The sequence below is a fragment of the Pistacia vera genome, unplaced genomic scaffold (genome assembly GCF_008641045.1).
Source record: "Pistacia vera cultivar Batoury unplaced genomic scaffold, PisVer_v2 Contig152, whole genome shotgun sequence".
In the NCBI taxonomy this organism is placed as follows: Eukaryota; Viridiplantae; Streptophyta; class Magnoliopsida; order Sapindales; family Anacardiaceae; genus Pistacia; species Pistacia vera.
In genome coordinates this window covers 1165650-1188683 of record NW_022195597.1, presented here as the reverse complement: position 1 = coordinate 1188683, position 23034 = coordinate 1165650, and the positions used below count along the sequence as shown (strand labels likewise).

General features: G+C 33.3%; 2 protein-coding genes across 3 annotated transcripts; one reads left to right on the top strand and one right to left on the bottom strand.

Annotated features, from left to right (window-relative positions):
* Positions 1-4808: 4808 nt before the first annotated feature.
* On the top strand, positions 4809-9844 carry LOC116124459 (leukocyte receptor cluster member 1 homolog). 2 transcript variants are annotated; one of them, XM_031410195.1, is made up of 3 exons: positions 4809-4978; positions 6402-7120; positions 9545-9844. In XM_031410195.1, the coding sequence occupies exons 2-3, from the start codon at positions 6432-6434 to the stop codon at positions 9570-9572; spliced, it is 717 nt and encodes a 238-aa protein (XP_031266055.1). In that variant the 5' UTR covers positions 4809-4978; positions 6402-6431; the 3' UTR covers positions 9573-9844. The 2 variants fall into 2 exon arrangements, with proteins under 2 accessions (XP_031266055.1, XP_031266056.1); XM_031410196.1 differs by lacking the exon at positions 4809-4978 and adding an exon at positions 5002-5587.
* Positions 9845-17210: 7366 nt separating this feature from the next.
* On the bottom strand, positions 17211-21458 carry LOC116124435 (glyceraldehyde-3-phosphate dehydrogenase GAPCP2, chloroplastic-like). Its single transcript, XM_031410159.1, has 14 exons — positions 21224-21458; positions 20687-20763; positions 20522-20589; positions 20401-20439; positions 19935-20035; positions 19496-19608; positions 19292-19391; positions 19031-19177; positions 18633-18693; positions 18450-18547; positions 18213-18355; positions 18000-18083; positions 17590-17679; positions 17211-17493 (listed from the first exon to the last, which is right to left on the bottom strand). The coding sequence occupies exons 1-14, from the start codon at positions 21311-21313 to the stop codon at positions 17439-17441; spliced, it is 1266 nt and encodes a 421-aa protein (XP_031266019.1). The 5' UTR covers positions 21314-21458; the 3' UTR covers positions 17211-17438.
* Positions 21459-23034: the final 1576 nt, after the last annotated feature.

Here is a 23034-nt window from a genome sequence, read left to right as displayed (position 1 = left end):
GTATGAAATGCCTTGGATTGATTTTGTCATGTCACATGTGCAATTGATGGCCTCACACCTAAACCATTTCCACTTAAACGTCTAAATGATAATAGAATAGTTTGTGTTTATCTTATACTTTTGGTGTGATGCTTAAACAGGAATGAAATGGGTTGCGGATTCACAGGTGAGATACCTTGCACTCACCACTTTGCATAAAAATTCTGAAATTTGATTAACTTTAAAGGAAAGAAAATTTGACAGTGAGTGATGCAAAATGATTGTAGGCATCTTCAAGTTGTGAAGATTGATTAGGATGGCGGTTTGACCTTGTTGATTTATTGTGTATAACTAATTTATTTAATCACTTAATGTCACCATATTAGTTCATTAATATCAAATCTCAACTGGGTTTGTCCTGTTACTTAGATTTATTCGAAATATTTAAGCAGAAAAGGTTGAGAATTTGGGCGTGGTCGGTCAAGTTGGCTATTGTTTTTTGTTTCCCAATTTCAGATAAAACCAAATTTAATTTGTAATATATCTTGGTCGGTTCAAATTGATTTGTTTTATATCATAGAAGAAATTGTCAAAAAGTTTGTGATATATTTTGCTTTGGTTTCAATGGTCAAGCTTCCAAATATCATATCAATCCAATTGTTTAAGAACTTTTCATACAAGATTTAGACTCTTAATGCTTATTATTCGTTTTGTTCCCTTGTTAATTTCCACATTTTAGACCTTCTTTTGATTGTGTCTAAATTCTATAACCCAATTATGGTAAAAAAAAAAAAAAAAAACATTTTGTTAGGTTGGGTGCCCCTCAATTAACACCTTGTGAGCATCTGAGTCAATTTATGCGCACTTAACATTCTACTAGCCTAATAGGTCAGGATGTGCTTCAACTAACACCCTACAAGCCCAATAGGTTAGATGACTAAAGTCTTTTCATCTGACCACAAGACTAGTGGTTAATTATGGTAAATTTAGTAATTAATGTGTATGATTAATTAGGTTAAGAAAGAAAGTTTTAACAAATATGGAAGTGAATATAGGGAATATTGTATTATTGAAAATGTTATATTAATGAAAAGATAGATTGAAAAATTACTGTGAGGATGCGTTTGGTTCAAGGAATGTTGGATTACTGAAAAGTTAGATTACCTTTAAGATTACTGGGACTATTTAAGAAAATGTGTTTGGTTAGTTGGAATAAATTGGTGGGTATGTTTTATTAATATGTTTGGTTGGGAGAAATAAATTGATGGGTATGTTATTTAAATTACTGAATTATCCTCTAATTAAATATTATTATTTAGATTATTAGAACCCCCCTACATTTAAAAACTTAGCAAAAACAACCCCATAATAAAAGTTTGGAAAATCAACAATGCACCCTCACCAACCCAGCCACCGTCGGTCGCTGGCAACCACTACTGGCCGCCGACAGTCAGCAACCTAATGACGTACAGAAGATAGAAAATGACCTCCATCTGCCATATGGCCATTTCCGGCTAGATTTGGCCGGAAACGAGCAAATTAGATCTGGCAGTTTTCCGCCCAGATCTCAAGCCAGAATGGCCATATCGGTGAATGGCGACATTTTTCGGCCTTCCGTGCACCATTCCGACGGTGACAGAAATTGGTCGCGGGCAGCCAGTGACAGTAGGTTTTTTTTGGGGGGGGGGGGGGGGGGGTTGGGTGGGTTGCAATTTGTTTTGAATTCAAGGGTAATTTTGTCCAAAAAGTTAATTAATTGGGGTGAAATAGTACAAGCAATATTCATGTAAATTAATTTAAAAATAAGGGTATTATTGTCCTAAAATTTTATTAATAAAGGATATAATTGTTAGAAGCAAAAAAAAAAGATTACCTTGGTAATCTTACAATACCTAAGAAAATAGAGATAATTTGATATTACCAACAATAACTACTATTAGTATTTGAAGATTACCGGAATTTTATATTACTTAATAACCAAACGTAGTAATCAAGTAATATAAGATGATATAATTTCAGTAATCCCACATAACCCCCAACCAAACACCCCTTGAATGTTTAGGAAAATGTGTTTGGTTAGGTTGAAATAAATTATTGGGTATATTATATTGATATATTTAGTTGGAAGGATAAATGAGTGAATAAGTTACATAGATTACTAAATCGCCCTCCTTTTTAAATATTAATATAATATTATTTTTATTATTAATTTTTGAACTATTTCTTTTAACATCCTACATTTGAAATTTTGCTAAAACACCACAACCATAAACAATTTTAATTTGTAACAAAATCACCTCCAACTATCCCAACCACCCAATGGACTGTCGGTCACCGGCCACCACCACTAGCAATCGTCGACAATCTATTGGGTGGTGGCTAGGGGTGGCTCTAGTCTTGGATAATTTTGTTAAAGTTTAAGGGTAATTTTGTCTTAAAAATCATAAGTATGCGGTTAAGATTGTCCATAAATTTTATTATAAATTATATAGATAACAAAGGTATTTTTATCTATAAATTTTATTAATAAAGAATAAAATTGTAACAAAAAAATATATATTAGCAAATAATGTTAAAATATAAAAAAAAAAAAAATAGAGATAATACATTAATTGTCATAATCAAATAATAGAAGATACATTATCAAACCCACCCACCCCCACACACACAAAAAACACACGTGTTAAATTTGGTGATTTATTTGGTTAAATTGAATGAGTTTATATCAATGTTTTAAAAACCGACCCGGGACAAAACCCGACAAGAAGACCGGGTCTCGGGTCGATCGGTTTAACCGATTGAACCAGCTGGTTCAACCGGTGAACAGTAACTTGATGACGTCAGCATGATGACATCATCAAGTTACTGTTCACATAATACTTTCCTTTCCCAAATTTTACTCTAAAGTCCAAATCATAAACTCCAAAATAAAAAATCCATAGCAAAACATCATCAAACATCATTATATTAATAATACAAATCAAAATAACAAAATGAATGAAGAAAAATAACATAATAGTTGTTTCAAGTTTCCAACTTTCAAGTCAACGACTCAACATTTCAACATTCTAACAAAAATTGATCTTCACCAAATGGTCTTCAATCAATCAATCCATCATCCCATCCTCAATTAAAATTGACAATTCACACACCACCTGATGGATGATCGTCATCATTATTAACAACAGCGACATTATCTACAAAAAATTCTAACAAAAAAGAAAAACCATAAGTTAAATCTTCCCATTTAAACTAATTGAATATAAACTAGCTAATACCAAATTGAAATTGCTTAAAAAAATTTTAAATAACCTTCTGAAGCATCTGTTGAATCATAATAAAAAGGGTGATCACTAGATTCACCATCATCTACAGGAGTAGCTCCTTCTCCATATAATGATTGTTTCAATTCATCATAATTAAGCTCACCAATCTCCTCTTCCTCATCAACTATCCACCATTCAGTTTTATCAATACTCTCATAATCAATAGGATCATATATAATTTTTTTGTAACAACTCCTTAAAGAGCAAAATTAAATATACAAATCATTTTTTATTATTCATAAAGTTTATGCGTTGCTTTCATCAAAAGTAGGTAGACTTTAAAACTTCAGCTAGTAATAAATAGCCAAGAGCCTTTGTTTACAAGACAGAACGTAGTTGTGGCTTAAACCCTTTTTTCTACAACTAATTTTCCAAACTTCTGCACTCAAATGGAGCTCAAAAAATACAAGCGAATTGCGCAACACTACTTCCTCATTGAATTTTCATAAATGTAGTAAAGCTTTATTTGCTTAACACAATAAATTTATACCCATGACAGTTCATTTTTATCTCTCTTTTTCACAAGATTTCCATTATTCCAACCAAACCCAACTCAGTTTAAGTCATGTCCATCTTCCTCAACTGCTTTCTTTCCAATTAAAAAAGCATAAACTCTATAAAGTTTCTTTCCAATTAAAAAAGCATAAACTCTATAAGTATAAACATTGTAGTAAAAAACGAAAAATGAAAAACAATAATAAGTTACATAGTTGGAAACTTGGAACAGAGACGAAATCAATACCTGGTGTTGGTGAAGACTGAAGACGAGCTGCCGTTGAACACTGAACAGAGCAGAGACGAAATCAATGTGGAGCTCGACTAACGGACGAACACTTGAACACTGAACAGAGCAAAACTGCAGAAGAGAAGAAGAGATTGCGAATGCCCACAGTTCATCAGTTCCTGAGCAAGAAGAAGATGACAACGATGGTGCAGCTTTCAGATAGACGGTGACGGAAGAAACGAGCAGATCGGCGGTGAAGAGAAGAGTGAGAACAGATCGCGAAATGGTGAAGGGGAGACGACGAGATTCCACGGTGAACTGGTGACGGTGAAGGCTATTCACAGTGAAGTTAGTGAACTGGTAAAGGGGAGTTCGTGGATGATGAAAAATTGAAAATGCAAAATGGTTCAGAGGAGTTTAGACGAAAAAGGAAAGTGCGTGAAATGGGGGAAAATGTTGATACTTGATACTGTTTAAGTGTGTAATGTGTAGTTAATATAATTTATTAAATTTAATATTTTTATTTTTTAAGTTTTGCAATTTGTATTAATGGATTTTGCTTGACTCGGTTTATAGTAAAGCTACCGGTTGGACCGGTGAGTGCTACAGTACCCCGGTCCAACCGCGGGTCAAACTGGGTAAAGTATTTTTGCCGGTTATATAGCTCACCTGGCCCGGCTGACTGGCCGGGTCCCGGTTTAACCGGCCGGGCCGGATTTTAAAACATTGGTTTATATTAATGTGGAAGAGGGTTTGGTAATTGGTGCTTTATTCTTTCTTCTCTGTCTCTCCACTCTATTCTTCCTTCCTTCGTAAATCCCTGAATCCCTAATTTCGTTCTCTCTTTCCGTGTGACATAACCCTAAATCTCTAAATCCCTAATTCTTCCTTTCGTGTACAACCCCCACGTGCAACGGTGGCACGGTGCGAACGAGGCAACGACTACGGGGTTTGTATTTGCTATGTCGATTTTGCTGGGATCAGTGTATTTGTCAATCTATTGCTGTTGTTCTCATGCTTGTTATTCTTGTTGCTGTGTCGATTTTGTTGTTGGTGTTTGTATTTGCTGGGAAGTTCTGATTTTTGTTGTTGTTGCTCTGAGCTTGCCAAGAACTATTTTCGTTTATTTCAATTAGAAACTAAAAGTACAATAAAATAAGTAGTTCAGATATGGGCGCTGTATAATGATAGAGATAGGATGCCTGAGAGTTATGCTCAAGTTAAGAAAATTGAATCAACCCCTAACTTCAGATTGCATGTGTTAATGCTTGAAGCCTGCTCACTACCTAAAAATCCATTGCAGCCTGTTTGTTGCGGGGCATTTAAAATTCAAAGTGGTAAACCCAGGATTTTAATGCTGGCTGCTGTAAAAAGTTCCAAAGCTGTTCTGTCAATCTGTGTCGCCTACACCTCGACCAATGAGATTGTTAGTGCTGTTAAAGGAATCAGTTGAAGATAAATGGAATGAAATTACTGTACTGGAAGCTAGTGGAGCAGGTTATGGTTTAATTAAACTTGGAGGGAATGAACATGATGAAAGTGTGCCTTTTTGTCTCGGGTTATTGTTTACTTTGAGACACTCGAAGTTATTTGATATATTCTAAAAGAAAGAACTAAAAGAGAGCATTCTTTTAATTGCTGTAAGTTTATCTGCAAGCACAGATAGATTGTTGGCTGTAATTTCTGCCTAGATTGTCTACAAAGCCTACAAGAAAAATGAGTGCAAGTGCTGCTATAAAACGGAAAATTTCCTGACACTTTTCTGTATAAACAGAGAAAAACAGATCTTTGTTTAGCTGTGTCTGCTGGAAACAACAGCACATTAACATTAGCAATAATTTACTCTCTCTAATGTTAAGTTCTAAATAGTAAAAGGTTCTTGGACACAAATAAGTCAAGTGTTAGGTTGTGTTTGTTTTTTTAACTTAACTCTAAATGTATATTAATACTTAATAGTTTTAAGATATGTGATTGTTTGTTTTTAAAATTAAGGATATCTAAAAAGAATTCCTATTTTTATATATTATTAATATATTCTTATGTAAAGTTTGATTATATAAAAAAATAATTATGGTAATTACTATAATTAGCATAACAAAATAGTTACACATAAAACTATTAAGTATTAATGTGTTGATTGTTGTTTGTCAATATTGTATAGTTTTGCCTTCCATGTTCAGATTGTGGACATTGTTTTACTATAACTGCTAAGTGTGATACCGTGCTTGATTTTGTAGGATCTGCATATTTTGCTATAATTCTCATCATCCACATCACCATTGCTCCTCCATACTTATCATCATCCATACTTTTAATTTATGGTTTTTTTTTTTTGCAAAAACCCTAGTTAACTTGTATACAATGATTTTCAGGTGATTCTCAAGTTACAGTAATTTTGAATTATGGGAGGTCATGGTGGTTTGAATATTCTTCCACAGAAGCGGTGGAATGTGTACAATTATGAAAACAGAGAAAAAGTCCGTCAAGACGAAGAGGCTGCTGCAAAAGAAGAGCAACTTAAGCGTGAACAGGCCAGGAAACGAGATGCTGAATTTCGTTTAGAGCAGCTTCGTGCTGCCCGTGGTTTGGCTCCATTGAAACGAGCTAAAGAGACAACTGGAGAGGCTGCTACAGAGCATGTTGAATCTGAACCAAAGTCGAATCATATTAATCTCTTTGAAGGGATTAAGATTTTTGACCCAATTAAAGGGTCAGAGAAAGAGGGTGGTGAAGAGAAAGATGGGTTTAAGAGGAAGAAGATGAGGAAAGAGGAGGAAGCGTCAAAAAAAGTTATGACACCAGATGACGAGAAGTATAGGCTAGGTTATGGGTTAGCCGGGAAAGGGATTAAGTTGCCGTGGTATCTTGAGCGGAGGAGCAATGGTGATGCAGATGCTGAGAATGGTATGGATGATGGGTTGGTGAGAGTGCAAAAGGAGGAGCAAAAGCAGGGAGGGAAGAAGACGCTACAAGAATTGAGAGAAGAACGGTTGAAAAGGGAAAAGAAGGAGAAAGAGAGGGAACGGGCATTGTTTGTGGAGAAGAGTCAGAGAGAGAGGACTTTTGCAAGGGATAGAGGTTTTTCCAGGAGGTGAGCTTTAAGAAATTTCATATCATATATACCTAACACTAGAAATATTAGAATTTATCTGGGCAATGTGTTTGGCCTCTCTCTGGTTTTATGTGGCCAACTCTTGGAGCAAGAATTTATTTTTAGTTTGAGGATGTTCCAAACAAGTAATGTACTAGTTCATTGAATTAATAGTTTCAGCAAGAAATCACAGGCATATTTTGGTATTATATCTTTTTAATGTATACATTATTGAATATATTATGTTCTATACTACCTGTTAACAAAGATGCTTAACTTTGGCTTACATAATCATTCACGGTATATTTACTGGAATGTGCGGGTATAGTTTAACTATTCATTATAGCCTCATGTAGGCAATCGGAAAGTAGTACAGTGTATGCACATATTTCTTGAATTATATGTGATTGTACAGTAAAATCAAATGTGATAGTATTAGTCTGCTTGGACAAATTGTAGTAGGATCAAATGAGAAGCTTCTCCATCATCTCCTTCTTGGAATCTTTGTAGGTCTTGAAGCATTTCTGGGCATGCATTTTTGAGATAAAAAAGAAGGCTAGTGTCTGTCTAATTTATTTATAGGTTAGGTGACTTTCTTATACAGAAAACCAAGTGGCATGATGGGTCCTCTTTTTATACTTTCAATTAATTAATACTAATAGCTTTTGGGTTATATACATGGAATTGTGGTTCCTACAACCTCAGAGCATTTGGGTGCTCTAAAAGGAATTGCATTCTTAGTATTCAAAGTGTTGTTCTGTGAATGGATTTACATTAATGCAACAGAATATTAATGTCCATAGAGATACAGAATCTCTTTTTGTTTTCACTGCGTCTCCTAATTTGATCTGCTTAATGATATCCGACTGTTGTGAGCCTAATTTTTCCTAAAAGCTTTGTCATACAACAAATTTAGTTCTCAGTTTCAAACTCAAACTAGTAAATTGTATGAAGATAATATTATTGGTGTGTGCCTAAGTTTCAGTTCCAATATGCATTCATCTTGCTGTTCACGATTGGAATTTGAGTCAGTAATTTAGTTAGCATAACCATGTATTGCAAGAGAATCACTGTGTGGAGGAGCTGTTGAATTTTCTTTCTGCACTGCATAATTATGTTCAAATAATTTGCTCCTGCTATATGAGCACTTCTTTTACAATCTATATATGTAAGATAATTCAATTCTACAACTGTGCATACTTTTAGAAATGCCCTTATTAAAAATGATCGCATCTCTTCTGTCATTTTATGTCTAAGGTGACATTGTCATGAGTGAAAGTATCTGCATAAGGTTATTTGCATTCAGTTGTCTTTGCCAATTTGTGCTATTTTATTGAGGGTTTAAACATTCAAGCAGTAGTTGTGTTTGAAGGGATATTATAATTAGTTGTTTTGCTTCTGCCAATTTTTGTTAGGAAGTATTATTTTTTCACATATTCATTATTCTTGGCTTCTTACTAGAGGCAATCATCAAGTTGAATGAACTGAAATGTTGGAATTCTGCTTGTAATCTACTCTTCAACCACAATGATCTGTTTTTATAGCAAATTTTATATCATGATTTGGCTTGTATTGAGTTTGTACTTTTTATAGCTGTATAGTTGTGTAGTTGCTGGCGCCTGCATCTGCTCAACAATCTTATATATTCTACGGCGTTGAATGTGAGCATTGTCGCAAGCCTTGTTAAAATAAATGCCAAAGCCTTTCAATTTAAATTTGGATGCGGTAGAACAGGTCATTGTGTTTGAAAATGAGGATGAATTTATTTGTACTGATATTTTGTTTCCCCTGATCTTATAGTGGACTTTTTATGCCTCTTATAAATCATTGGTAGCACATGTTGTATTTATGGCTTTTTGCTTTGCTTTCTTTAGTGAAAAATCTGCATAAATATGACTTCATCAATTTCAGGAGAGTTTTGATCATCAATGACATTTGTGATTATATTTGATTATTCTGATAGATTAGGAGTCAAACATTATTGAGAGTGCATCTATTGCTAAATTGTGCCGTATTCATTGTCTGATTTCAGTCCATAAGATCATATACCCAAACATGAATTTTGAGTTTTAGGAAAAGTTTTCCATAAGAATTTGATTATAAGAGCAGCTTCAGCCTGCGGGAGGCAGAGTTTAAGAAATCATGCATGTTTGCACACTGGGCAAATTCAATATTCCATGTATATATACAGGAGATTCCTACATTTTCTCCAGAATTGGTTCTTCATACTATTGCAGATTTTATGCACAAATAATCTCTCCACTCATCAGAAAAAGTAACGGTTTCGATCCATCGCATTAAAAAATTGTACTGATTTCAGAGATAAACTCACATTTTTGTCTTCTCGACATGATATCCTTAACTATATACATAATTAAACAGAAGACGTTTGAGTTTATCATGTGTTGATTTTTATTATTCCAGGGTGCTATTTGGACGAGGAAATCAGTAAAAGGACAATACAGTCTGAAGGATGCTGGTGTTCGTTGATAATGTAGATGTTTGTAATGAACTAAATTCAATGCTGCCCGTTGAGATGCAATGGTGAAGCTGGGACTTGTATTAATTTACAGTATCAATGGAGACACTGTGCTAGTCGCAGTTTCACCATTGCAACTCAAAAGGCAGCATGAAATTCTGATTCCAGGGTGTTATTTTGTCTCTTGGGAAACATTCGGACCAGGTTTTGATCCGTAAACCTTGTCTGTGAACACCAATATTCCTAAGATCTTCCTCAAGCCGAGGTCGGAGCATCCAATGAAGCAAGACAGTCCAACTTTAACTTAATCTGATAAGATAGATACTTTGAAACAAATACCGAGATTAGGATTTAAATGTACGGTTCTTGTGTAAGATACATCAAAGAGCAAAAATAATGGAAAATTTGGAGTTACCCTTAATAATCTGGTAAGCCATTGATCCGATAACGAAAAACTGAAGATTTTCTCTTCCTCTTCACATCATCATCTTCTGTATTTTCTTCTCCTACGCTAACTGAAACCATTTTCTTTTTTTGGGGAATGAAGAAGTTCTTTCTCAGGACGGTTTTATTCTAGTAAAATTATATATGATTGTTATGCTGGTCTTTTTTCGAGAATTATTCAGGATGCGTGTAAGTTGGTAGGTAGGGATGTTTTGGTGTTAAAAAAATAAAAAAATAAAAAAGGGTTTATATAGAAGTTAATTTATGTAAAAACTGTTTGACTAGAATATAATTTTATAATTGATGTATACATATTTTATTATTTCATTTATTTATTAATTTTACTGAGATATATGTTTTTATTTTATGAAGTAGTATGGTATTGAAAGGCATTATTTGGATGAACATGAAAGTTATTATTTTCGAGATTGCCACTATAATCTATCATAGAATGTAAATTTTGGTATAAATTAATTACATTGAAGACATTTTGAGAATGTATTTTAGATAACAAATTTAAATCAATAGTTATTGTGTTAAGGCTCTTTGTGCAAATTCTAAAACTATAAGGACATATGGAAAACTTAAAGGTCCTTAATGTAATTATATTGAATTTCTATCGAAGTAAATTTAGTAATTATTGATTATTTTATTTTAACTGATATGGAAGTTGAGTAATGTTACATTTACATCACTTTTTTATACTATATTTATTATATCATGATGTGATATATGTTATAACCATATTCATTACATCATAACGTGGTATATGTCACAATCACATAAATTTTTAATTATTTTTAATTTTTAATATTATAATAGAATTTGTGTGGTTGTGACATATGCCACATCCTGAAGTAATGAAAATTATGTGAAAAAAATGGAGTAAATATAGCATTACTCTTCTATTATAATATTAAAAATTTAAAATAATTAAAAATATATGTGGTTATGACATATGACACACCATGATGTAATAAATATGATATAAAAGAGTAGTGTAAATATAGTATTACTCAAAATGAAATATCTCAATTTTTTTATTTTTTTTTTAATCGAATCAAAATCAAAATAACTTTACAAAAGTATTTATACAATACTTGCTGTCCAAGTTGGCAATCCTTGTAAACAAAAATCTAAGCCATCAATTGTTTTAGAAACAAACACAAACACAAATAATCTTGACCGTTGAACCATTTTCTTCTTCTTCAATAGAAAGAGAAAAGCCTAAGTCTTAGTCTGCTTCAGTTCACAATCTGCAGAGAATGGGAAAGTGCAGAGATATTTTACTGAAACCAAAACGCTGCCGTTCCTTCATATGAAAAACTAAGAGACTTGGAAGTTAACTCAATTTCTTCTTCTTTCTGTTTTTTAACACCGTAAGTTGCTATTGTTATCTTCAACAAGGTGGAACCAACAGTTTCGGTTCTAGCTCCTAAAAATTTATTGTGATAGTATTCGTTATAATTGATTTATTTATTTTGACTAGTTTATAAATTTTTCTTCTTCGATTGATTTAATATATTATATGTTATGTTATATTAGTTTTTATAAATAAGTTAATTATTTTTAAGGTCCCTGACATTATTGACTTAAAAACACAAAGAGATTAATATAATTAATTATTTTCAGTTTCTATATTCAAGAGATGGTATATATATCTCATATGTGCAATATTATTACTTTGGTTTTAAAGATATCGAATTTTTTACCTAATATAAAAATTATAAATTTAGTAATTGTTGATTATATTTGTTAAAGATAGAAGTTTTCACCTAATATGGAAGTGCATTTAATACAGTTATTATAAAGAATCTACACAACAGATTACAGTATTAATTACTTTAATTAAAAGACAATAATCCAGTATAGTATATTTAATTATTTATATATATGGTAATAAATTCAGTAATTATTTATGATATATTAAAGATGGAAGTTTTTAGCTAATATGGAAGTAAATCTAGTACATTTAATTTTGAATTTCTTATATGGCAGTAAATTCAATAATTATTAATTATTTATGTTAAAGATGGAAGTAAATTTAGTATATTTAATAAATTATTAGATACCAAAGAATCTAAGCCAAATTACGTTCTTAATGGCATTAATATTATAAGGTTGTAATCCTCTAATCCCATCTCAGTTTAACGAGCTTGGACTAGACATATTATTGGTCCCAGTGGACCAATCAAGCTTTGTCTACATGTATTTAAGAAAAATAAATAAAGAGTATATAATTAAGTAATTTAAAACATATAACCTTCCCAAAATTAGCATTTTTATTTGTAATCTATGGTAAGGTTGGATTATAATTGTTTGCAATACGGTTTTTATTCGAGTAAATTCTATTTTCTAACATTTTTCATCTACGTTAGTAGAAATATCGATGGAAGAAGACATTTTTCTTATAATACCTACAAGACAAAGATGTTATAGAGTAAAACACGTAAAAAAATTAATTAGATTATGATTCGATGATCCAAATGACCAGGTAATATTAACCTCAAACCCTAAACCCTATAATCTCTTACTGTAACTTATGGTGCAACGTCGACGGTGAAACATTTCCCAGAAATGCATCTTGGAATTGCATAATGTAACGTATAGTATTAGTATTAATGGCATAACATATCAATGCCACTATAAATACTCGTCCCCTCTAGTTTCACCATTGCATCTCAATTACATTCACACCATTAAACTCTTTTCTTCTGAGCTCTATGATGGAGCTTCACTCTCTATCTTCTCCAAGTTGTTCATCCTCCTCAGTAACAATTCCAGTGAAAGAAGCAACACAGAATTTGATGAGTTTTGTCATAATCGGATTAGCGATTTACCAGATGCAAAGACCCCTACCATTCACATCTCTGTACGAGCTTTCTCTTTCTCTGTCTGAGGTTAACATGCTCCATCAACATACTTGATTTATTTTTATTTTTATTTTCATTTTATGACAGGGATTAAGATTCTGGTAGATGTGAAGGTATTAGAGGCCAAGTTAATGAAGATGGTAAATTGCATATCAATAAATATTACTGAGATTCGATTCCAGATTTTCTTAATGAACTATTAGAATGATTAATTATACTGTTTCAGGATTATGCGGAAGATGAAAGTGGTTGGGGTAAGATTGCTTTAGACACTGAAATAGAATTAGAGAGAACTCCAGGAACATGAGCATGCGGAATCCTAGTAGTTGGGAGTTTGAAGATGTTAAATGAACACTGGAGCAACCCTTCCCTTCGATCTTCCTGCTTCTTAAGAATTTTATTGGCCTCCAATTCCCATGTTTTGATTTTTTAATTCAGGTTGAAGTAGCTAGCTGAGTAATGTTGATTGTAACAGGATTGAGACGACAAATTTTCTCTGTATTTGTTTACAATTTAAAATGATAATCAAAAATCAAAATAATCACACGGTGCCTGTTCAGATTATATGCCCTGTAGCACCATTAATTTTTTTTTTTTAATTTTGTTAAATTAATTTGATTATTAAATTTTACACCAAATTTGATTATTTGTATTTAATTTAATTTGATTATTATTTATGTTAATATTTATAATAATAAATTCATAATAATGATATAATTCAAAAAATGATGAAAAATTACAAACAAAACTTTATTAATTGCAAATATTAAACTACAATAACTCAAAATAAAAATTAATACTAATTTAAAAACACTGAAATTAAATTACTATCAATATGGAATTTTAATTTTGTGTTGTTGTTTTTTTTTTTTTTTTGGGGTATCATTTTATATTATGTAATGTTTTTTAATATTAAATGTAATGTTTATTTGATTAAATAAATGCTTAATTTTATTAAATTAGTATAATTTTCAAAGTAATTATTATTTAATAAAAATATCATTCCCAATATTTAATTAATATATACAAAAATAATGAGTGAAATAGATTAATTGTTAATTATTACAATAAAAGAAAAAGAAAGAGAATATTATAAGGAATATTCTTTTTGGTGTAATATTTGGTGTGGTGGGTTGGAGATGTAATAATATTTTACACCAAAACTTGCACCAATTTGATGTAATGGGTTGGAGATGGTCTCAATCATTCTATAATCTAAAGTGAGAGCTAAGAAGCATCTAGATGAGCTCATGAGCCAAACCAAACAAAACCCAAAAAAAAAAAAAAAAAAAAAAAAAAAAAACCCTTAAAATGTGAATTGACATTATTTATTTATTTTTTTCTAGAAATGCATAAGTAATTATTAAAAATGTTTCTTTAAATAGTAAATTAATAAATACCATATATTTTTAGGCTTGTAAGGTATTAATAAATTCCGAGGATTAGAGAGGTGACGTGGTTTGGTTACCCAAAAAAAAAAAACTATATCTCTTATTCAAGTTCAAAAAATAAGCTTTAAGCTAATAAGAAATTGTTTAATGAAGATATGTAGTAGATAGTAAAAATCTAGAACATAGATTATAGTCTTAATGAATATAATTAATTAATTATATGTCACATAATAAAAATATGTCAATTAGATTATGTCATTTATTCCTATAAATACTGGGCTCTTCCATGTCATCAACCATCAACCATCAGCCATCATCATCATCGGCAAGGCTCCTGCCCTCCCCCACAATCTGCAGAGGGGTGACTCAGTCTCTTCATGATGATGTGTGTTCTAAAGCTCATGCCCCCTCCGTTGAGCCTCCAGAAGTGAAACTGGAAAGTTTAAATCTGCCTCGTCCATTCAAAAATTAGTGAAGTGACTAGCTAGTTTTGTAACTCATGGAGCAATATCTAACATATTGGCTTCGTTTGGTTCAAGATTGGGAATACTACTCTTGGTATTCCTAAAAAAGTTAAACCGTAAAATAAATAAATCTCTCATTTTGGAAATTTTTTCAAATTATTCAATTTTTTTAACCCCTCTAAATTTGTTAATTTAATAAATACCCCTAAATATTTTTTTTAAAATTACAAAAATACCCAAACAATCCACATTTACCAGATTCCGGCCACCACTACCGGAAAATGGCCGGAATTTGGTAGGATGGCGCACTACCAGCTGAATCTGGCCGGTAGTGCGCCGATCTAGCCTTTTCCGGCCAGATCCACTGTGATCTGGCCGGAAAAGGCCAGATCTAAGGCCAAAGATCTGGCCGTTGACGGCCAGATCTTGGCCGTAACACTCGGTCACGACGGCCAACAAACGGTCATCGTTGACCATCAACGATGACCGGTTGGCCATCGTTGAGAGCAAATACGGCCAGATCTGGCTTGACCGTAGATCTGGCCTTTTCCAGCCAGATCCACTGTGGATTGGCCGGAAAAGGCCATATCGACGCATGACCGACAAGATCAACCGTCCATGCGCCCTTAAGCGAGCTCCGGCCACCTCCGGTGGTGGTCGCCGGCTGGGGGTGTTTGAGGGTGGGTTAGGGGTATTTTTGTTAACTTTTAATGTTTTATTATAGGGGGTATTTTGTAAAAAAACAAACATAAAGGGTATTTTATTAATTTATAAATTCTACATCGTAATACCCGCCCAATTCAACTTTTTTTTAACTTTTTCAAAAAACTTTTCCCAAAACCCCCAAATTTTGAACCTAATAACAAACATATATATATATATATGTTCCAGCCTTCTGCAATTACTTATAAGATAGGTTATTTCCAACCTTCTGCAATTACTTATAAGATAGGTTATTTTTAAGTGTTTTTCTTACAAAATACCCTCTTCCCCCCTCCCCCTTTTTTTTTATAATGTTTTTAGTCAGTTTATACACGCTTCAATTAATCTTCAAGAAAATTAGCGCAACAACCGATCACCACGTTTCTTATAAAATACCCATTAGTTTATCTTTTCTTTTTCCAGGATTGATGATGAAATTTGAGTTTTATGATAAGAGTTGTGAAACACAATCATTTTATTAATTAAAAATAAATAAAAAAAGAGACTAATTTATTGATGGCATTTCATTCAAAAAATTGATCCACAGCTGAGTAAAATGAAATGAAGAACTTATTATTATTGATTAACTGCATGGTGGATAAAAGCAGTAGAAGAATTGATAAATAATAATCCACCTAACAAATGCATCGAAGACAAAAGCCTTTACATTTGCCAGTCTGAAATCCTTCACCTACGCAAAGCCACCTGAAATCCTGAGATCATCAAGTTCTCCTCAAACGAGGGCATCCAATGAAGCGAGTCAGTCCCAGACTCCAAGCATTTCCATTACGGACTGAAACTTAATCTGAGTCTGAGTTACCCTAGCATTATAGATTAATTTGGTAATTACCATAATCGATGTTTTAAAACCCGACCCGGCCTGGCTGGTTTAACCGAGACCCGAGAGCTTCACCAGGCTAGGTTAACAATTTCTCTATTCACCCAAAACTTAGAATTTGGGATGATGATCGGTGAACAATTGAAGACCAAGATGTTAGGGTTTTTGAAGAGAAAGTGATAGTGAGTGCAATAATGACGACAAAATTGATTTCCGATGAGTGAATCAATCGGAAATCGAAAAAAAGGGCTACAACAACTGCCTTCTTTTGCCAGCGATTGATGAGGCTAACGGGGTAAAGGTGAGATGGGTTTTCGTCGAAAGGAAGAGGGAAGTATTTTCAAGATGAAAGGGGTTGTCGACGTCGACGTCAGGGAGATCTGGCCTGAAATGTCGACGTCAACATCAATGAGATCTGACAAATATTGGATAGATTTTCTAAAGAATAAGCTTAAGAAATGATTGGAATTGCATTTAGGATGTCACCGCCACCAACCAATCACCGGCCAATTTGTATTTGAGATATGTTTACTAAATTTCAAACCTGTAAGCGCTTAACATGATTTTCTAAGGGTATATTTGCTGAATTTTAAAAGTTGTCACCCACTTTAAGCGACCAACAACTTTGCTAGGTGTTGGTTATTAAAACATTGACCAGAATAACTTCAAGATTTTTCTTTCATACTAATTGAAGCCTGATTTTCACATTAAGTTTCTTTCCCTGGGGCAGGCTATTAGAAGTAGATTTTTCTTTCATACTAATTGAAAATTGCTTAAACAAGAACAGTAACATTTGCTATATCAAATTTCATGCAGGCCACTCGATTATTGACCATCTTATTAACATTGCACTGAGAAGACTGCGAAAGCCAGTTGAATTCGTATGAACAAATTCACCATGCCCAAACAGAGATGTATATTACTGGAATAAAGCTCATACACTATGAACATTCCATTATTTTCAAGTTGCATCATCAGATGTCCAAGTTCATATTGTGATGAAAGTCACTCAAAACCAAAAATGAAAAGCTGAATCGCTATTGAATTTATAACTACTATTTCAATCTAATTCATAGCATCGCTGTGCATCAATTGCTAGCAACAGCAAACATCTTTAGTAATTTTATTTAGTGGTGGGCTGCAACTAATGCCATATGCTCTATCAGATCCAGAACTCGGTTGCTGCAAGAAAAATCGAAGATAAAATTATCACATAATCATAATCACCTCGATATAATCTGTTTCACTGACCAAGTGTGCGAGTAAGAGATGTTTTACCTGTATCCCCACTCATTGTCATACCATGAGACAAGCTTCATGAAAGACTTACTCAACCCAATCCCAGCCTTGGCATCGAATATACTTGACCTGGAATGAAACAAAGCCATAAGTTCTAAAATGCACCAAATAGAGATTAAAAATGAATATATTTTTGTGTTTCAAAAATCATCTTGACACGAAAGCAACTGTCAGTAAGATATATGGTATGAGATCCTAAAAATGAATTAACAATGCTAGAAATTGAGGAAAGAGAAACAAGTATTACAACATATCTGGAAAATGTTTAGCACAATGCAACAAGAACCCTCTTCCACTGATAAATTATTCAATGTACATCTACTAACTTTCTGTATATCACCAATTTCATACAAGTAGAGACACACAAGTATAAATAAACACAGATATACCTTGAGTCACCAACGAAGTCATTAGAGACAACATCCTCATCTGTGTATCCAAGAATGCCTTTCAATGGGCCCTCTGATGCATACCTTCATTTGGAGAAAGTATTAGTAACTCGTAAGCAAAAACAACCAACCCCTCCCCCAAGGAAAAGAAGAATAGAAAATATATTGTTAAGAAAATGCAAGTTGTACAATATAACTGAAAAAACACCATACTTTATTGCTGCTTTGACATCTTCATAAGAAGCACTCTTCTCAAGTCGACAAGTTAAATCCACAACGGAAACATTGGGAGTTGGGACACGGAATGCCATTCCAGTAAGCTTGCCATTGAGGTCTGGAAGAACTTTTCCAACAGCCTGCAGTATAAGTAGCAGCAAAATTGTAGCAGCCAAGCAAAATAATTTCATATTCATTATATCAGCAAGGAAATCCAAATGTTTCATGTCTAACCTTTGCGGCACCAGTTGAACTAGGAATGATGTTTTGTCCAGCTCCACGTCCCCCTCGCCAATCCTTCATTGAAGGACCATCAACAGTTTTTTGTGTAGCTGAACATTGGCAGCCATGATTACATTAGTTACCAAACCCCTAGATATGACATGTTGAGCACATCAGAGAGTCAAAGAGAAGGACCTGTAGTTGCATGCACAGTTGTCATTAAACCTTCAAGAATACCAAATTCCTCGTGGACCACCTGCAAAATGTGATGGTGATTTCATTAGCTATGTATAAAAGAGGCACAGCATAACTCAAGTAGCTGATTAAGAATGGGATTACAATAAGCTTACAGTGGATTTCTTTTTCTTTTTTTTCTAATTTTTTGGCTAATTCTCAAAATTATTACTTGTCAAGAACAACTCGTAAGAGGTGTGCACATGTTTCTAAACTGGTATTAAGTGAACCAACAGAGGGGCCAACTATTATCAGCAAGGCGGAGCAAACTAAATTTATGAAACCCCAAGTCCAAATAATATATTTTCGGAATAAGTATCAATAAGGCTTGAAAATTGAGGATGAAAATGCAATCAAACCTTGGCAAGAGGGGCAAGACAATTGGTAGTGCAGCTGGCATTAGAAACAATATCCATGCTTGGCTTGTAAGTCTTCTCATTTACTCCAATCACAAACATAGGTGCATCAGCTGATGGAGCAGATATTACCACTTTCTTTGCACCACCCTATAGAGCACAAAGTCAAGAAAGTTTTGAGTTATATCTGTCCATAAATGTATGAGAGGTAAAAAGATAGCAATGAACTAAAAAAAAAATAGTGTCAAAAAACTCTGAACTAACCTTTATGTGAGCTGAAGCCTTGTCAATTGTTGTGAAGACCCCAGAAGATTCAACAACATACTCAGCCCCATAAACACCCCAAGGGATCTCAGCCGGGTCCCTAGGTGGAGAGTTAAACATTAGACCTTAAGTAGAATCAATTACTTATGTTTGCAATAAAACCACGCCAATATATAAATCTTCATTTGATCTCTGAGGCCCTACCTTTTGCTGAAAATTTTAATCTGCTTCCCATTTATTTCCAAAGTGGATTCATCCACAACCTTGAGGGTTCCCTTAAAAACTCCATGAGTGGAATCATACTTAAACATGTAAGCCTGCAAGAGAAGAGGAAAAAAAAAAAGTGAACAACAACAACTCTTTTCCATAATTTGAAGAAGTCTAACAAATCATTACCATGGTAAATATTGGACTTGAGAGATGAGCAATCATTTATCAGGGAAGAAAAAGTTCATACTACCAAACATAATCATGAAGCAAAAGAAGACTAAACCAAACACTCTTATATTACCACAGAAACTTTCAATGAAAAACTGCACAGAAAATAACAATATGAATCATTATTTAATAGTTAAACATCCATCAACCAAAGAGAACTTAACAAATAAAAGTGCGACACGCGCAACTAATTGTGCATCCTTACCATGTACTTGGCATCAACAAAAGGATCATTTACTGCTACCACGTCAATATCATCCCTTGAGGTTGCTACTCTCAAAACCAGTCTTCCAATGCGACCAAAACCTGCAAAAGTTCAGCAACAAATGAGTTATCATATCACAATTCTTAACTAAAAAGCCCTTATCTGAAATGAATAAGAATATATGCAATCGTAAATATTGAGATTTCCAGTATTCAAAACGCTAGAGAGATGAGCAACTAATGAACTCTTCATTACAGCATAACAAATTATCAGTCTAACAAATACGCCATAAGGACTCAAATACCATCCTTTAAAACACATCAAACACTAAGCTCCTAAACTTTTTGTAGCTCCTTGTAATATTTAGTTAGAGATGAACACAACTTTTCAGCTACTTTCGCAATGCTAATCCCTTCAAAGTCAAAATAAGCAAAAAAAGCATAGTTCCAATCAGAGTAAAACATACCATTGATTCCAATCTTTGTGCTCCCACTGCTCCGAGTTTCTAACAAAACAAAACAGATCAGCACACTATTAAACTAGTTTCCAAGATTATGAATCACTAAATGAAATCCTTTTATTCTTACTTTGAACTGTGGGTGGCAGCTCTGTAGCAGTGGCTTTGATGGGTTGAATACTCTTGGCAACATATCTCCTGCATAATTTAACACAAAGAAGTCCCACTATTAACAACAAAACAAGAACGAAACAAACAAACGCACCACCGAATGTTAATTACTAGGTCACTCAACTGTAAAGAAGAAGACCCGCTCGCGACCGAAGAACCAAAAATGCTTGAAGTGTTGAGATTAAACCCAACACATGAACCCTGAGAAAATTGCATTATATAAATATATTATTAGAATGCAGAAGCAAACTTTTAAAACAGCTTCTTAAATTTTAAAAAATAAACAATAAATAAAAAGATCACCCAAAATCAATACTTAAAGCAACATAACACGATTTAAAAAGAAAAAGAAAATTATTCGAACACTTTTCCGGTGACATTACTGAAATTGAAAACAGAACTGTTATGAAACAAACTGGCCGTACAACGTTGTCCGTACCGGTATTGTTACAGAGAAGCCAGTTACCTAAACTCAGATCAGCTTAATATATAAATATATTTCCAAATATATTAAATGTAATAAACTTCTTCTTTTTAATTCCATAAGCACCAAAATAAATAAATAAATAGAAGCAACTGAGATTCCAAGCCCAGTCCAGTCAACAACAAGCAAACGGAGCTTCTAAAAAACCAAGGCAAAAACAGAGGACGGCGATCGGACCTTGAGACGATCGGAGGAGGAAGAAGAGAAGTCGGCGGCGCGTGAAAGATAAACGGTGGGCGTAGATCTAAGGAGAGAAGAGAAAGCCATTTGTTGAAAACAACAGTGCCACTTTTCCCGGGGCTTCTCTTTTTAACAAGCGGAAACCCTAATAAAGAGGAACAGAAAAGAAAGGAGAGGGCTGGCTTTTGAGTTTTGAGAGGAGGCAGGCAGTGGCCAAAATACGAAATGAAGTGTTTTTAAAAGCAAAAGAAAACAATTGTTTATTCTCAGTTTTGGGTTAAGCGTAGCGCGTGTTTTTTTAAAACAGAAATTGAATAACTGAGCGGAGTTTCTTATGTCAACAACGCTACACATCAACATATTACACCACCTTTCTGTTTCTCGGCCTATATTTACTTCCTATATATGCCTATCAAAGCTTGCCACGTGTGAAACTGATTTGAAAATGTTGGCTTTTCAGAACAAAGCGTATGATAAGGGAATGAGAACGGGGACATAATAACATTTCTTAATTGTATCTGGGGAAGACGACTGTGAGATAAACGTAGGTGGGATTGTCGTTTTATTGCTGAGCTGAGAAAAGTTCAGCGACCCTCGAAAGCCACGTCGGTCCATGGCTGGGCCTATTTTGGGCTTTTTTTCATTTTTAGATTTAGCCGGTCCTACCGACAAGTCGGCTGCCTGTGGCTGGTGAAAGCCACGTTTGTGGTTAGGTTTTGACTTGTCAATCCAGTTCCGCGCTCTAAAGTCCCTACAAGTACCAAGTCTACGGTCAGATTTGCACCTTGACTCGTGATTAAAATAAATAAAGTAGCAAAATCAAACTTCTTACATTTTTTTATTGCAATTGTGTGAAATAAACCATTTTTGTGAAAAAAAAATGACAGATTCTCTTGCACTTTAAAATTTTTTTAATAATAAAATAATTAAAAATTTTAAATAATAGTTTATATTCTTAGAGCATATGCTAAAATATTAATAATTTAATTTATAATTAATAAAATTATGGATTTAGCATGCGTGAGGTTGACATGCGACCTTTGAATTAAATAGTAATATCATAAATAAAAATATGAATTGAAATTTTTTTTTTTTGTGATAAAATGTCCAAATCAGTTTACGTATACCTCGCTAATCTCTCAAGTCTTGGAACTCTAAAGTTAATGCAAGTAAATCCTCTTAAATAATATATCTAAAAATCCCTATTGTCACATTCAACATCCAGTAATGGTTTGCGTGAAAATTGATGTCTAAAATTAGTAAAGGTTATAATATTTTTAATATAAAGGTTACATATACTTGATAAATAATTCCGATCTATATATTACTCATTTATGGGTTAACTTATACAATTATTTATTTTATACCTAACTAATCTAATAATACTTCATAAGACTATCGAAATGCTTCTCTTCTCACATAACAAATGCATAAAAATTTATTGATTATATCGAAGTACCATTTAGTATCCGTCTTCTTTAATTATTATATCCATAAGATATATTATCGATTTATTATATATAAAAATAAATAAAAAGACAAGACACTGGTGGACTGTATAGAAGCAATCCGTAGGAAATGTACGTTTTATTGGTCGGGTGGCTCAAAGTGGGGACGGTCTACTCTAGAAATTTGCTTAGGCAACGCAGTGTTTGGATTGCTGCCAACAAACCCTCCACTGCATCTAATTTTTATTAATTAACAAAACACGCATTATTGGATTCCATTTCCATGGAGTGCCACCTTTTAATCATCACGCTATACATTTTTGTGATTAATCATTTTTCTTTTATTTCTGTTCAATTTTA